The sequence below is a fragment of the Colletotrichum gloeosporioides genome (assembly GCF_011800055.1).
Source record: "Colletotrichum gloeosporioides strain Lc1 chromosome Unknown consensus_7, whole genome shotgun sequence".
NCBI lineage: Eukaryota > Fungi > Ascomycota > Sordariomycetes > Glomerellales > Glomerellaceae > Colletotrichum > Colletotrichum gloeosporioides.
In genome coordinates this window covers 1,706,522-1,721,145 of record NW_025544652.1, presented here as the reverse complement: position 1 = coordinate 1,721,145, position 14,624 = coordinate 1,706,522, and the positions used below count along the sequence as shown (strand labels likewise).

General features: G+C 54.2%; 5 protein-coding genes across 5 annotated transcripts; 4 read left to right on the top strand and 1 right to left on the bottom strand.

Annotated features, from left to right (window-relative positions):
• Window positions 1-918: 918 nt before the first annotated feature.
• On the top strand, window positions 919-1,863 carry GCG54_00001864 (Beta-lactamase hydrolase-like protein; the record flags this gene model as incomplete). Its single annotated transcript, XM_045401967.1, has 2 exons — window positions 919-1,405; window positions 1,457-1,863. 2 exons carry the CDS (start codon window positions 919-921, stop codon window positions 1,861-1,863), a joined length of 894 nt encoding a protein of 297 aa, XP_045270696.1.
• Window positions 1,864-2,293: 430 nt separating this feature from the next.
• GCG54_00001863 (Zinc-type alcohol dehydrogenase-like protein) lies at window positions 2,294-3,506 on the top strand (the record flags this gene model as incomplete). Its single annotated transcript, XM_045401966.1, has 2 exons — window positions 2,294-2,418; window positions 2,474-3,506. Coding segments are annotated over 2 exons (1,158 nt in total), but the record flags the coding sequence as incomplete, so codon positions are not given.
• Window positions 3,507-4,294: 788 nt separating this feature from the next.
• Window positions 4,295-5,095, top strand: GCG54_00001862 (uncharacterized protein; the record flags this gene model as incomplete). Its single annotated transcript, XM_045401965.1, has 1 exon — window positions 4,295-5,095. The coding sequence occupies one exon, from the start codon at window positions 4,295-4,297 to the stop codon at window positions 5,093-5,095; it is 801 nt and encodes a 266-aa protein (XP_045270694.1).
• A 471-nt stretch (window positions 5,096-5,566) lies between these two features.
• Window positions 5,567-6,602, bottom strand: GCG54_00001861 (KRR1 small subunit processome component; the record flags this gene model as incomplete). Its single annotated transcript, XM_045401964.1, has 2 exons — window positions 5,567-6,284; window positions 6,349-6,602. 2 exons carry the CDS (start codon window positions 6,600-6,602, stop codon window positions 5,567-5,569), a joined length of 972 nt encoding a protein of 323 aa, XP_045270693.1.
• Window positions 6,603-8,223: 1,621 nt separating this feature from the next.
• On the top strand, window positions 8,224-10,080 carry GCG54_00001860 (GATA type zinc finger protein asd-4; the record flags this gene model as incomplete). Its single annotated transcript, XM_045401963.1, has 4 exons — window positions 8,224-8,394; window positions 8,525-8,763; window positions 9,322-9,382; window positions 9,436-10,080. The coding sequence occupies 4 exons, from the start codon at window positions 8,224-8,226 to the stop codon at window positions 10,078-10,080; spliced, it is 1,116 nt and encodes a 371-aa protein (XP_045270692.1).
• Window positions 10,081-14,624: the final 4,544 nt, after the last annotated feature.

Below are 14,624 nucleotides of genomic sequence, written 5' to 3'. Positions count from 1 at the left end.
CCATTTATTAAACCCCGTCGTCGCAAACGCCGCGCTTCCCCTGTGACCTAGGTGAGCTCCCACCCCAGCAGAGGGGTCCCTGCCAATGGGGCGACTCCGTCGGCAGTGTTGCCGTCCGCATCTGCGTTGTGGCAGTCCGGGTTCCTTCGCATCGGCCGTTGGTTCGGTTCTTTGTGGACGTAGTCCTAGATTCGAGAGATGGGTGGCGTTGAGTTAGTCTTGACTCGGCGCCCATTGCGCCTTCTTCACCCCCGCTAACGACATGGCGCTAGATGATTCCAAAAAACCAATGCTCTGGATGAGGGAGCGCTGCTTCGGATATTCGGGAAGGCTTGTTCTCGCAGGAAAGCCATGCGACAACTGCAATGGGAACTGGGCATCATGATGTGGAACAATTGAATAGCCAAGGAGACAACGATGCATCAGTGTGGGAGGTCGGCATTCACCAGCCAGAAGCCGGACAGCGAAACTTGATTGGTGAACCAGAGTCGCAAGGGGATCAATAAGGTTGCATCAATGGGCAGCGCTCCCTCACTGGGGTGTACCTTGATAAGTATGCTTTCTCAGGGTTGAAAGTCCCCGAGACCTGGAGCACCGGTGACCGTTTCCACTCCAGGTCGCCGACGTCGGGAAACACTCCGGGGGCACGGGCGTCGCCGGAGAGTGGGTCCCGCTCACCGGGATGCTGCCTCCAAGGACGCGCTTTTGCGGGGCTTTGCTCGGTGACCACGGCGTCAACGGTCGGAGGAAGATGGCGTTGATAGACGGCGAGGCTTATGAGATATGTTTCGACGTCTTGTTATAAGACTCGGTTGAGAGGTCGCCTTGATTAAGACCTTGCGACGCACTCCTACGCAATACCGAATGAACCGCATCCAAGTTCTAACAAAACATATTCAACCGCAGAACTACCCGAAAATGGCTCCAGAACCAATTATCCACGAAATCTTTGAGCCGGTGACAGGTACATGGCAGTACATCGTCGCTGACCCCTCCACCAAGGCAGCCGTCATCATCGATTCCGTTCTGGACTTCGACCCGGCCAAAGGCGCAATCTCCACAAAGACCGCCGATGACCTGCTTCAAGTCATTCGCGAAAAGGGATACAAGGTCGGCATGATTCTCGAGACGCATGTCCACGCCGACCACCTGACGGCGGCCAAGTACCTGCAGTCCCGGCTGCGGGAGGCGCAAGACGGCGCAGCGCCCGAGATCTGCATTGGCTGGCGGATCGGAGAGGTGCAAGAGAGGTTCGCAAACAAGTACGGCATCGCTGAGGAGGAGTATACCCACGCCTTTGACCGGCTATTCGACCAAGATGAGGTCTTCAGTATCGGCGGATTAAAGGCGAAGGCCATCCATCTGCCGGGCCATACCCCTGACCACATGGGGTATATGGTCGGAGGTAGGTTTCCCATGAGCAGGAGTTTGAAACGGGCACTAACACGCTGCAAAGCGAACGTCTTTGCGGGCGACTCGCTCTTCAACCACGACGTCGGGTCCGCCCGTTGTGATTTCCCCGGCGGCAATGCTCGAGACCTCTTTGCTTCGGTGCGGAAGCTGCTTGACTTGCCTGAAGACACCAAAGTATGGACAGGCCATGATTACCCACCAGACGGCCGGGGCCCCGTAGCGGCGACCGCAGTTGGCAAGCAAAAGACTGACAACAAACATCTCGGCAACGGAGTCAAGGAGGAGGAATTTGTCAAGTGGCGCGAAGGGAGGGACTCGGGGCTCGGCGAGCCCAGGCTGATGCACTGGGCTCTACAGATCAACATCAGGGCCGGCGAAATGCCCAAACCAACCAAGAGCGGCGACCGGTTGCTGCATGTGCCCGTCAAGATGCAGGGCGTGAGTTGGTGATTTCGAAACTTCGGCAGCATGATGCCACTTTCTCTTGAATTTACATAAGTAGGTGTAGATTAGCGCGTCTTCAAATATTATAAACAATACCAGTGCAGACGTCGCATTTTGCTCGTTATCAGGTGTGAGTTCCGGTTGGTTGACAACATGGAAAGCCGACGATGGGCTTCAGCAATGTTCACCCCAGGTGGCCCATGCGCTGGAGCTTCTCTTAGCGCACAACCCCCCGAAAATGCCGAGGTTCCTCACGGCCGTCAGCGTCATTCAATGCGGGGGGCCGGTCCCCGGCTGTGTGGAGGTTGAGCCGGGGAACGTCCATCTCCCCCACGCAATTGCACCGTCTCCGCCGGGATTGGGACACACGGCATTAATAATCATCACTGAACGTGCAACTTCATAAAAACGCAATCTCATCATTCTCGCTTGCAGTGGACCAAACGGTGTCAATTACACGCAGCAGAAGACCAAGAAGACTTATACTCAAAAGACTATTACGATGCCGTATTCAATCACGGTCAAACAGATCGAGGGAAAGCCCGGGAAGGTTTACTACCCGTAAGATACAACTCATCTGCTGGTCGGTCTCATGATGGCTTACACGAAAAAATAGTCTGCAACTCAATGAAGTCCCGAAACCCTCCCCAGGCCCGAAGCAGGTCTTGGTGAAGCTGGCTGCGGCGGCACTGAACCACCGTGACCTCTTCATCCGGCGCCATCTTTACCCCGGCATTTCGTTCGATCATCCACTCCTCGCAGACGGCTACGGCTACGTTGTCGAGGTTGGCGAGGGTGCCAGCAAGGACCTCCTGAACAAGCCCGTTGTCATCACTCCCAGCCGTGGTTGGGCCTCGAGTGCCGATGGTCCTGAGGACGCTCGCAAGTTCAGTGTGATCGGTGCAACCAAATTGTACCCTGACGGCACCGCACAGGAGTATCTTGCTCTCCCCGAGGCCGAAGTTGAACTGGCACCAGAGCACCTGACGCCAGCCGAGGGAGCCGCACTACCCCTTGTAGGCCTCACTGGCTGGCGTGCGTTGGTCACGAAGAGCGGCAACGCCGAGAAGGGCAGAAACATCCTCGTCACGGGCATCGGAGGCGGCGTGGCGCTCCAAGTATTGCAGTTTGGCGTGGCGCTCGGCTGCAACGTCTATGTCACCTCGGGCGACGAGGCGAAGATCGAGAGGGCCAAGAAGATGGGCGCGGCCGGCGGTGTAAATTATAAGGAGGACGGCTGGGAGAAGAAGCTCCAAGGCCAGCTTCCCAAGTCACGTCCTTACCTTGACGCCGTCATCGATGGTGCCGGAGGCGACATTGTGGGCAAGGCCGTCAGGCTGCTCAAGCCCGGCGGCGTCATCAGCCAGTATGGCATGACCGTGTCGCCGCAGATGGACTGGTTGATGCAAGCGGTGTTGAAAAACGTGGAGCTGAAAGGCACAACAATGGGCTCGCGAGATGAGTTCAGGGACATGGTTGCCTTTGTCAGAGAGAAGAAGATTCGGCCGATTGTCAGTCGGACAGTCAAGGGACTGACGAATCTCGAGGGTATTGACAGTCTTTTCAAGGACATGGAGGCTGGCAAGCAGTTCGGTAAGCTGGTCGTTGAGTTTGACGGGTCTACTGCGACGTCAACACCCAAGTTGTAGATGAGTTAGTAGAAAGTGCAATTCGAGCGCGTCCTAGCTTTTTGTGTTTGCTGTCCACGTATCGCCTGCCGGTGTTGTTCTTGTCCCACAGTAAGAAAACATCACAGAGTCCTCGAACTCAGCTGGCGTGCTTGGCGCTGTCATTTCAGAGTTATCTGACGAACAATTTACAAGTGCTCTTATGATGTCTAGACTCCGGGTTGTGGAGAGACTTATCATTATTTGTTGTCATGTTCCTATAGGGCTCTTCCGAATAAGGTAAGGTCCACCGTGGCTGTTCTGGGAAGGAACTCTTGGGAGGTCCTTCCCAGTTCAACTCACCAGGAAGGATATTTAAACAGTGAACTTCGACAGCAATAGTCAAAGCTTCCTCCTGAATGTCAACATGCCCAGATGCATGGTTACCCACGAAGTACTACAGAACTGCAGGGGCCATCTCATCTTTGTATGAACTGTTTCTCTTGTATTTTCTCATCTGCTGGGCATCGGCTAGCCATCCTTCTCACATTGAACAGTGAATTAGTTTCACTGTGCTGGCTCCTTCCTTCCCCTTTGATACAAGGACGTTGCTCCTTCCTTGGAGTTGTTGCACACCCCGCTTAGAGCCTTCCTTCACATCTCACCTTTGGTCGCTTCCTTACACCCTTTCTTCACCCACCCTACCTCACTCACAATTATTCCTTCTTCCACCTCACCTCCCTCTCCCAGAGACTTTCTCTCAACAACACCACTTCCCCAAAGAATCACAACCACTGTCGACAGAACGCATCTAGCATCATCCCTTCAAGATGCGGCACAAGGCCTTCCTCGCCATCTCAGCTGCAGCCCTCATGCTTTTCATGGGTGTGAGTGCCGTTGCTATTGATGCCGCTGTTGCCATCACCAGCAACAGCAACTTGGAGCACGGCAACAACGATAACCTCAAGCAACCCGTTGCTCCTGCCCATATCAACACCAAGCGCGCCTACGACTTCACTGACAACTCTGCCTCGTCTATCAAGTCCGCCCCTGCTGTCAACTTGGGCAAGGTTCCTTCCCAGCTTACTCTCGGTCCCCACCTCGCTCCTGCCACCTTCCACCATGAAAACCCTTTCAACATCACTGAGGAGGAGGCCATCAAGCGCGGCATCAAGCTGATCCCCGTCGACCCTGAGCACTGGAACGCCCTCCTGACCGCCTCCAACCTCAACAACGCCACCAGCAGCCCCGACATCTCCGATCTTCGCCGCCGCGAGGTCGACCCTCCCGACCCGACCGACTGGTGTACTCCGAACAAAGACCCCAGCCAGTGCATGTTCGGCGCCTGGTGCCACGAGATGAGCAACAGAGATGTCCCCAACCGCGCCTGGGTCTTCTACAACGATTGCGAGCTCACCGGCGACCTCCACCCTTGGACTTGGGGCGTGTGGCACGACATCTTCTCCGGCCTTCGCTGGGTCACCGTCTTCTTTATCAACCAGATGCGCTACCCGACGCTCAAGTACGCCGGCCGCGAGTGGGGCAGCTGGGACGACGGCTGGGAGCTCTACTACCCTTACGGAACGATGGGAATGTACTACTACCGTCGCTACTTTGACTGCTCTGGTTAAAAGTCGCAGATGGAACCGATACGCTGATGAATACGTCGAGAGAGAATGTGCTTCATGGACCAAGCGCCGGCAGGCATTGCCAGCGTCCTGGACCGGGAAGAATCAAGATCGGAGATGCGCAGAAAGAAGTTGCTTGGACAAGGGATTTCGTTGGAAGCCGAAGTCATCGTGGTTCTCTAGGGTAGCTTGGTCAACTTTATTCACAAGTCCACTTCATTACATATACACACACCCTGCTAGTGCTCCCATCGTGACATTGCACGCTCTGATGTACAGCTATTGACCTGATGCATCTCCAGCAGTCTGCCACTGCTGACGTGAGAAAGCTCTTGAAATCTTGAATGGAAGGGTATCTTGGGCGAGCTACCATCTCACCAATGTGCGCGGCGACCCCTTTTCTGCGGAGATGCAACAGGCGTCCACCACTCCAATCTACATGATAATTTCCACCACGCTCAACAACGACGCCCCTCACTCGTCGTCCTCGCTCTTCTTTCTCTTCTTCCTCTTGTGGCCCAACTCTTCGGGCGGAACGAAATCCTTTTCCCTCTCGCGCAGCTTCTCCTCCTTCTTCTGCTTCTGCTGCTCGATCCTCTCGGCCTGGGCGGCCTTGGCCTTGGCCTCCTTGCCCAGGAAATACTCTCCCGTCTCGATCTGCTTGTCGACCTTGCTCTTCTCGGGCGCCGGCGGGAAGGGTGTGTACGTCTTCTTGGCCTTGTCGGTGACCTTGAGCGGCACGCGTCTCTTGCTGAGCGTCTTCTTCTTGAAGTTGGGCAGGAAGCGGTCCCAGCTCTCGCTCGCGAGCTCCGGGTCCTTGGCGAGCTCGCGCTTGATCATGAGCTCCTTGATGTGGTAGATGGGGTGGATGTTGTTCATGCAGTCCTCGACGACGCGGCGGACCTCCTTCAGGCCCTTGTAGGGTCCCATGACCGAGACGGTGCTGCCCTGCACGAGGATGTAGGTCTGGGTGAGCAGCTCGAGGGCCTTGAGCGTTGAGCCGTTGGGGCCGAGGATGCGCTGGCGGCGCTTGACGTAGCGCTCCTTGTTGCGCACGAGACTGCGGATCTTGATGACGTCGCAGGCGACGCCGTCGTCGAGAATCTTGATGGCCTGTGGCGCGGGGACGCTTCGAGCGAGGAGCTTGATGAGGTCGCGGGCGTTGAGGATGGCGGCGGGATCGAATGTTTTTCTTGTCTCGTGTGTTAATGGACTTGGTCGTAAAGACTGTGCCAGGGGACGAGACAGTCTCTTACCTTGTCGTCTTGACGGTCATGGAACCTTCAATCAAGTCGAGCGAGCAGGCAATGCCGTGCTTCTCGAGAGACTTGGTGACGAGAGGCCATGCCTCCTTCAGGTAGACTTCGCGGTACTTGGGGAAAACAATCGCAAAGGACGATTCCTCGGCGAAAGTGCCGCCAGCATTGTCGGCAGGAGTGAAAGGGTCGACCTTCCACTTGTCGATATCGTCCGTATCCCACGGCTTGTCCTTCTTGTATGTGGAGGGCATCTTGGCGGATGTCGTGTGTGATTGATTGAGGATGGATGCTGCGCCTGTCCGTTTCGAAAAAATGCGGCGGCAGTACAAGCCATCGAAAAAAAAAGATTCTTATCGATAAAAAGTATAAAAGCGGGGCGCTCTCGGTCAGCGGGAGCACCGTGGGCTCACCGAAGCCACCTAAGGTCCACCTAGGTACGAAGAGTCAGGTTTGAATCGTGTTGCCAACTAACAAAATGTGTTCATGCTGTTTCTCTAGAGCCTCTCCTCGTCCAGTTTGATCCAATTGCTTAGGATGATTGACTGAGGGAGTAGCTTTCTCTCGGAGAAGTTACCGCTGTCTACAGTGATTTCCTTGTTTCCTTCTTTCTCATCATCTTTCATGATGAGTTCCAGACGAACATGTCTTTTGAGTTCAGTCCAAGGCGACACCAATTACCTTCTATCTTCTTAACAATAACGAAATGGCAGGTATCAGCTGATCTGACTCCTGCCGCCAGCATCGACCATTCCGTGTTAAAGTCTGTGGACACATGCAATGAAGGCCCCCTCTCAATGATGGCATCAAGCTCACCTAAGATACCGAAAGCCGGTCTCCGAGCATGATAGCCAAACATGGTGATCACCTACATCCACCATTGGTCAAGTTTGGAGCTCCTTGAACGTCTTCGGCATTATCGGCGATCAGATAACGGCACTGCTTCTCCCACACAGCAGGGGCGTTGATATGCCCCTATTACGTTGACAAAATCTCAACTTGACCCATCTCAATCTGCACAATAAGGCTGAGGGGCACTCCACCGAGAGTGCGCATCCGGTCCAATCATTGTGCATCTTCTGTCAGTCCCCGGACTACAACTAAGCAGAGAAGCGTGATAGGCCAAGCTGTCGCGCAGGGAGTAATTTGCCTTACTCTCGTTAAGGGGACGAAATGGTAACACACCATCGTGGTGCCTGACTTTCCAAACACACTTTCAAGAACCAAAGCGGTCACTTAATGTCTAAGACCTGGTTGTCAGAGCTTCACCGATTTATTTCCCCGCCAAATTGAACTACTTTCGCAGGTGCAACCCACTGTGCGATCGATCGACGCGCTCTCGACTTCTGAGTCGCTATCCGGACCGTGCTCACCTGCAGCAACTAATTTTTTTTTTCCTTTTCCCCTGCCCTGCTTTCACGCATCTCTGTCCCGCCTGAGCTGCGCGCGCACCTCCACGTCTCCTGCAACATCGAATTCGGCGCAGGCTTACCTCGACACATCAGACGAGACTCTCACAAGCCAACACGTGGTTCTCTTTGCTGAGAAATTTTCAACTCCACGCGCAAGAAGACGATCTCGACCTCGCGCAGCCTCGATACCTCCTTCTCCACACACGAACGCGATCATCCCAGCAATCGCACGGCCGACGCCTGCTCTTGCGCCTACGTCGACGTCCATCTCACAGACCAATTCAACCTCGCGAATTGGTCTTTTCATCTCACGATATCGGTCTGCTTTCATCATCAAAGTCAGCAACCTCGGAACCTTGATCGACTTGGTTCCACATCTCGTCTGCATCTCCTCAACGAAGCTCAACAACGACCGCCCTCTCCTTCTCAAGCGCACAGAGTCCAAAGCTCTTTCCGACCGACCATGGAGGAGGGCACAGCACTTTCCGGCCTCCCGCCGCCGCCGACGACCCTCGAGCCCATCTCCCGACCAAGTTCGACGTCAACATCGGCATCCGCTTCTCTGCAGCAGTTGCCAGGCATCTCGGCGCTTGCGCAAGCCAACTCCACGACGAGCTCGCCACAGTTGCGGTACGTGATATCCCAGGCAAGGGCGGACGGAGGAGCCGACATTGCGTCTTGCACCTTGCAAAGGCTATGCGCCCTCGTTCCGCGCCGTGGCCGATAAAGTGGAGGGATAAGAACTGATAGCTGGTGATCCACAGAACCGCGACTATTCCTGCGCCCGCGCCCGCACCCGCACCCGCGCCTGCGCCTATGACAGCACCCGCCGCGCCCGCGCCCACGCCGACTCCCTCTGCGCCGATGCAGCAGCCTACTTATGCTTCTCCGGCGGCCACTACCGGCGGAGGCTCCACTTCTGGCACTGTGAGTCCCTGTCCCTCTCCGTCGTCGTCGTCGTCGTCTCTTTCTCTGTCGCCGTCGTCCTCCGTCGTCCCCCATCGTCCCTCGTCGTCCCCCGTCCTCGTCGTTGTCGTCCCCCGCCGTCGCCTCTGTCTCCGATACCTATCTTGCAACGATACCACTTTCCGCGCCAAATAAGCGTTGTCGGTGGTTGGCTCTCAGTGGCCAGATAAGGACCCCTGCAAGTGTGGGGCCCGCGGGTTTATGTGGGTCTGATAAGATATTTTATCAACTCAACTCTGCTGCCCCCTTCAAGAAGCCCGCCCGTCCCATCATCGCGAAGTCGAAGTGCCATATCCCATTACACAACATTCAACACTCTTTTACAACAGAACACGCAGACGAGGGGATCAGAGACGACAGAGACGACAGCGAAGATGATGGCCACCGCTAACCAGGAGCATCCCACGCAGCCCACTTGCCAAAACTGCCAAACCTCCACAACGCCTTTATGGCGCCGCGACGAATATGGCTCGGTTCTCTGCAACGCTTGCGGTTTATTCCTCAAATTACACGGCCGATCACGTCCCATAAGCCTCAAAACTTAGGTTATTTCTCGCCGTTTTGACGTTCCTGAGAGTGCTAATATTGTCTGTAGTGATGTTATCAAGAGTCGCAATCGTGTGAAGACGATGCGCCCAGATCTCGCAAAGAAGAAGGTACGCGCGCGACCTCTTTCCAGCTGTGGGTCCACTGGCTAACATGGAGAAAGCAACAGCAACAGCAGCAGCAAGCCGCCAACTTCGCCGGCGCCGATCCGAACGGTATGGACCTAAACAACGCAGCGCGCAGGAAGTCCGCGAACGGCAATATCGACGGCTCGGACTCTCCAGTATCCCGTACGGCTACGCCTTCCCTCTACAACCCAAGCCTGCCTGTTTTCGGGAATATGGACGACTCCCAGCTGGGCTTCAACGTCGGCGCAGAAAACCGCTCCGCATCCCCTTTGAACGGCGACCGCCATCTCGACGTCCCGCAAACCCACGAACAGCTTATTGCAGCCAACTCGGCCCTGAAAACCCGCGTCAGCGAACTCGAATTGATCAACGAGCTCTTCCGCGGAAGGCTCAGCCAGATGGAGCAAGACGAGGCAAGCGCGAGGAGGGGGCAGGAGATTAGCGGCAAGGCCGAGGCGCAGCTACGATCGCAACTGGAGGCTAGTAACAAGCAACTGGAAGACAGCCATCGAAGGGAGAACAACCTCAAGAGACGCCTCGATGAAATGGAGCTGGAGCTTAAAGAGGCTAAGGAAGCTGCCGACTCCTCTTCCGAATCTGGTCGAGCCGCCAAGAAGCTGCGCGTTGCCGATATGGTGGGCGACTCGGAAGTTTCTACCCCTCAGTCAACTACCGCGTGAGGGGGGTGATGGACGACGGGGACGGACGACGGCAATAGGGATACCGGCGACGGGGATACCGACAGCATTGATACCGGCGACAGGGATACCGACAGCATCGATACCGGCGACGAAGGCGGCAGTGGGGCCGGCGGCGGCGGGGGCCGGAGTTGCTGAGCGCCGGCGGCAGGCGTGACAACGGCAGGCGCGACGGCAGAGGTGGGGCCGGCGTTGGTGTAGTGGCAGGAGTAACGGCCACTGCTACTTCCGCGCGAAAATCTCCCCTTAAAACGGAAGGAGCAATGCAGATGCAGGCTTCTTGCTCGATGCCTATAACTATAATTTTGCGTGTTTTTCTTTGCTTTTGCTCTTTCTCTTCATAACGTCTATGCTACGTTGTCTGTCCCACGGGGCAGATAACTACGAATGTTCGGGTCGCTAGAGAGTGGCAGGTAGGCGTTGGAGGCCTATTGGGTTCGAGTTACATTTTCAGGCCTCGGAGCGCTTGCGAGGCCTTAATCCAGGAAGGACTGAAAAAGGGGTGAAGTGTTAGGCGTGGCCCCTAAAAGGAGCCAAAAATCTCTTCTTTGCGTGGAGTATATAGGATGGATACCTTACCTTCCGTGCGAGGCTGCGGGAATTCAAAAAGTCTTTCGCGATTAAAAATAGAGGCAATAACGCATTACTATGACATGATGTATTAGTCATTAGGTCGTCTCTCTCGTCGTCGTCCTTCTTGCTGTCGTCCTTCTAGTGTGTGAAGGCCTCGTGCCGATGTTTCCTTCAGCTGAGGTACCTAGGTGGCATGACCGTCTTCTTGAACGAAGGAACCTGCCCTATCACTAAGAGTTTTGCTAGGCGAGCAGTGTCCGCTGCAAATGTAATCGTAAAACACGTGGCACTTCGACAAGGCGCGTGTAACGCTGAATCTATAGTACACAGTACGCCTTAATCTGAGTGCTCGCGAGGATAACTTCAATCGTAGTATATTTAGATAACGAAGGCCTTAGCTAGGCGAAGGAGGATAAGTGGCGATAAATTTAAGTACTCCTATAGTGATGAATAAATACTCAGTCCTAGGCTAATAAGGCCCTAAATAGGTAGATTACACGGATTATATATGTAATGTAGCCTGACTTGAGAGAGGGAACAGCTATGCGCGTGTATCGTGGGTAGTACCTAGCTAGCTAACAAACTCTGCCTGGGTAGCAAAACTCACTAGATATCACCTATGCGTAGATCTTGAAGGCGACTGAAGACGAGATGTTGAATAACTGAAATTCTGAGTCCCCTGATTTCACCGGGGCAGTTATCCCGCCCGCGAGGCTGGAGCTCACGAGCCCTGTCTCTGAGATTTACTCGGTCTCTACATGTAGTAATTCACCCTTCCGAGGGGAGGGGACTAACGTTGACGATCACCGCAAGGTCGACCGGGCGTTCTGGTGAAAGCACATTCTAGGCAGGGCTGCCTTACTTGTTCTATTAAGACTTCAAAGTAAAATGGGAAAGTATAATCAACGACATTAGATGCTGCCAAAATGTCTTCTGAATTGAAGAGTCTACTTGAAAAGGGCCCTCCCCGTAGTGCCTACGATGAACCACAGAGCCGCACCTCTTAGCTAACTTAGTTCGATACACACCCAGGAGAAGATGGACACTTCCCTCTACTTGCTGTAATCCTACGTCGGGGTTTCATGGGCCACGACACATGGTATCACGACACTTAGCCCCCATCGTCTCCTCATATCGATATCATTTCTCCTTGGATTATCATCGGATTTGACAGAACGCCGAGTCCCGTCGACAACGGCTGCCCGATATTTCCACCGTCACATACAGTAATACGCCATCAGTTGGCACCCACCAAGAGCCCGCACCCTGACTATTCAAGGGCAAATGGAAAGACGTTGGTACGATCAACGACCCAGTTCCCGTCGGGAGAATCCAGCACTAACGGCACTGGTTTAACCTAACAAATCATCAACTTCAACTTTTCATAGCGAGATCAACAGTGGGGAGTAGGTATGAACGGTCTGATCTCAAACGTATTGCAGAAAGGAACCTCAAGACTTAAATCAATACCTTGGATGCTTGAAAGACACCAAACCTACATTGTCGTGCATCAGAGCCTGCCATTGGCTTCTCTTGACAAGTACTTGAAGTGATTTATCAAATTGTTTGATGATAGATGTTTGTAGTCATGAAATAGACGATAGACTCCCTCAATCGTTGAGGGGTTCCAGAAGTGAAATCGCAGGGTAATGCTGTGAGTAAGACACAGCAAAAGACAGGCAGCGGATCGAAAGACAAGCATTTGTAATTCTAGCGGTATCAATAACAACAGTTCTTAATCAAGATGAATATGATGGTGCCCTTCTTGCAAATGACGATGCGACCTTCACGCAAGCATGGTAAGGGCATGAGGAGGTAAATCGCTTAAAAGATACTCCGAAGATAATAATGAGCGCAGCAAGGACAACGACAACAAGGACGACGACAACAAGGACGACGACAACAAGGACGACGACAACAGTAAGGACAGCAGTAAGGACAACAATAGCTAAGACAGTAATAGCAAGGACAACAGCAGTAAGGACGAGAGAGATAGCGACTAAAGGGACGATGACGATTATACAACAGAGGATGCCGAGGGGGACAAAGGCGAAATTTGTAGCACTATTTCTCACTTGTACACAGATAACAGCTCTTTTTCACAGATTACAGCTAATCTAATACATCACTTGTACTGCGGTAAAACATTACTTTCCAAGGGCATACAAGAGGTTGGCCTTGTGATTGCAACAGTAAAACAGACACCAATACAGAATTAATTGATCTGGTTGCGCTGTGGAGGGCTTCTCTGAAGAACGCTATGCGAATTACCTGACCTAGCTTCTTTATTCCAGCCTCGAGAATCCTCTATGTGTCTTCGCAGCTGCTGAAACGCGAGTGAACTAGTGACAATACCAGTGCCAGATGTGGGTGGCAATAGAGCTGGGCACCACATGTCTTTTAATCGTGAGGAATTTTCGTTGATGCAGCTTCCCTCAGCTGCGGCATGGTAAACATGGGCCTCGGCGCGACGGAGGGCAGCGGACCCCACAAAGCCGAGGGAAGTCGCTGGGAACAACGGCCAAACCGCCGGCGAAGAGGCAGGGATCCGTGTGCATCGGCGGCCCCAAAAAAAAGATAACGCAGAACGGGAGGGGAGGCCGGGATGCAGTGGAGAAACCGCTGTCACAGCGCAATGCGAACCCACGTTCCCCCGCCCCAGGTTTTCCCCGTCTGGGGCTTTTTTCAGCTCTTCCTCCAGTTCTCTCTCTGGACGACTTTGAGTTGTTCCATGGCTGATTGCCCCCAAGACTTGGCTCAATGTTTTGCATATCCCACACTTCGAGGCGGCGAATGCTAGGCAGGTCTTGACTTCCCTCGTCAACAGCCGAGCCGCCGCACCCCCTTGCGCCGTTCCTCGCATGGCCTCTATTCGTTTTCGTGTATGCAATGTCCCTTTCCGTCGAGCGGGCACGTCAAGCGGCGTTTCTTATCATTTCTCTTATCAGTAGCGCAGCATCCATCGGTTCGGTGGACAGGGATAGCTGCAGTTGGGGACTATCAGCAACGACACATCGGCCGTGCGTGGGAATTGTCTTATCTGTCAGACATTTATGTCTTTGGGGTTATCTGCGGGAGCCACTAGGAAAAAGCAAATGCGAGTCCCCTTGATTGCCTCCCACATTTAGAACTATAGGGCTCTCTCCCGCAGCAAATTCTGTGAACCCATGGAGAATTACACCAAGTGAGGCGCAGCAACGCCATGTAGAGCGCCTCGTGGGGTAGGTCGCGTTGGGTAGAGCAACAAGTGGCGAGGGCAAATTCACCCAGAGCCAGTGAGGGGAAGGGAATATGTAGCAAAGAATGTCCCGGGCATCTGGTCAAGATGGATTGAGGGGCAATCTCCCAGTCTTGCCCGCGAATTCCAGGTCTTGTGCGCCGAGGTCGAACGCTTGAGGGGGCCGAGAGTCAAGGCAATGTGCCATTGGCAAAAAAAATATTAGCTAGCGGATGGCGAGAAAAAAAAAAAGAGGCGAAGAAGTGCATCCTCCAATTGCCCCCTTGACCAGAAGGTGAGGCGACTTTGACGAGAAAAAGATCTCCCTACATCCATGGATTGGCCCTCGCGCGGGCGGCCCGTGGTCCAAAAAAGTCGTTCATGGGCTAGCTCGGACAGCCGGAGCACGCAAACGCGCAGCTTCGTAGCGTTAGGTTGGTCGGCCTGGCCCTGAGGGTGGGGTCTAAGGTACCTTAGGTAGTTCTGGCCCCTCCCCGGCCGCCGACGGATTAGAGGGAAAAGGCTGGCTGGGCCACTTTGCTGGGCGAACTTTGTCATGGAACTCAACGAAACTACGGTACGCTTCCCCTAGCACCAAAGATGCACGACCACCAACCAACGCGCTGCATCTTCTCCCACCTACATCCTTCCTGTGCCCGAGCGGAGAGCACCCCATGGGCGAGCTGGACGAATGGGGGAGAAGAGCGGAGGGAATCGGGGGATCGGACGGGAAAAG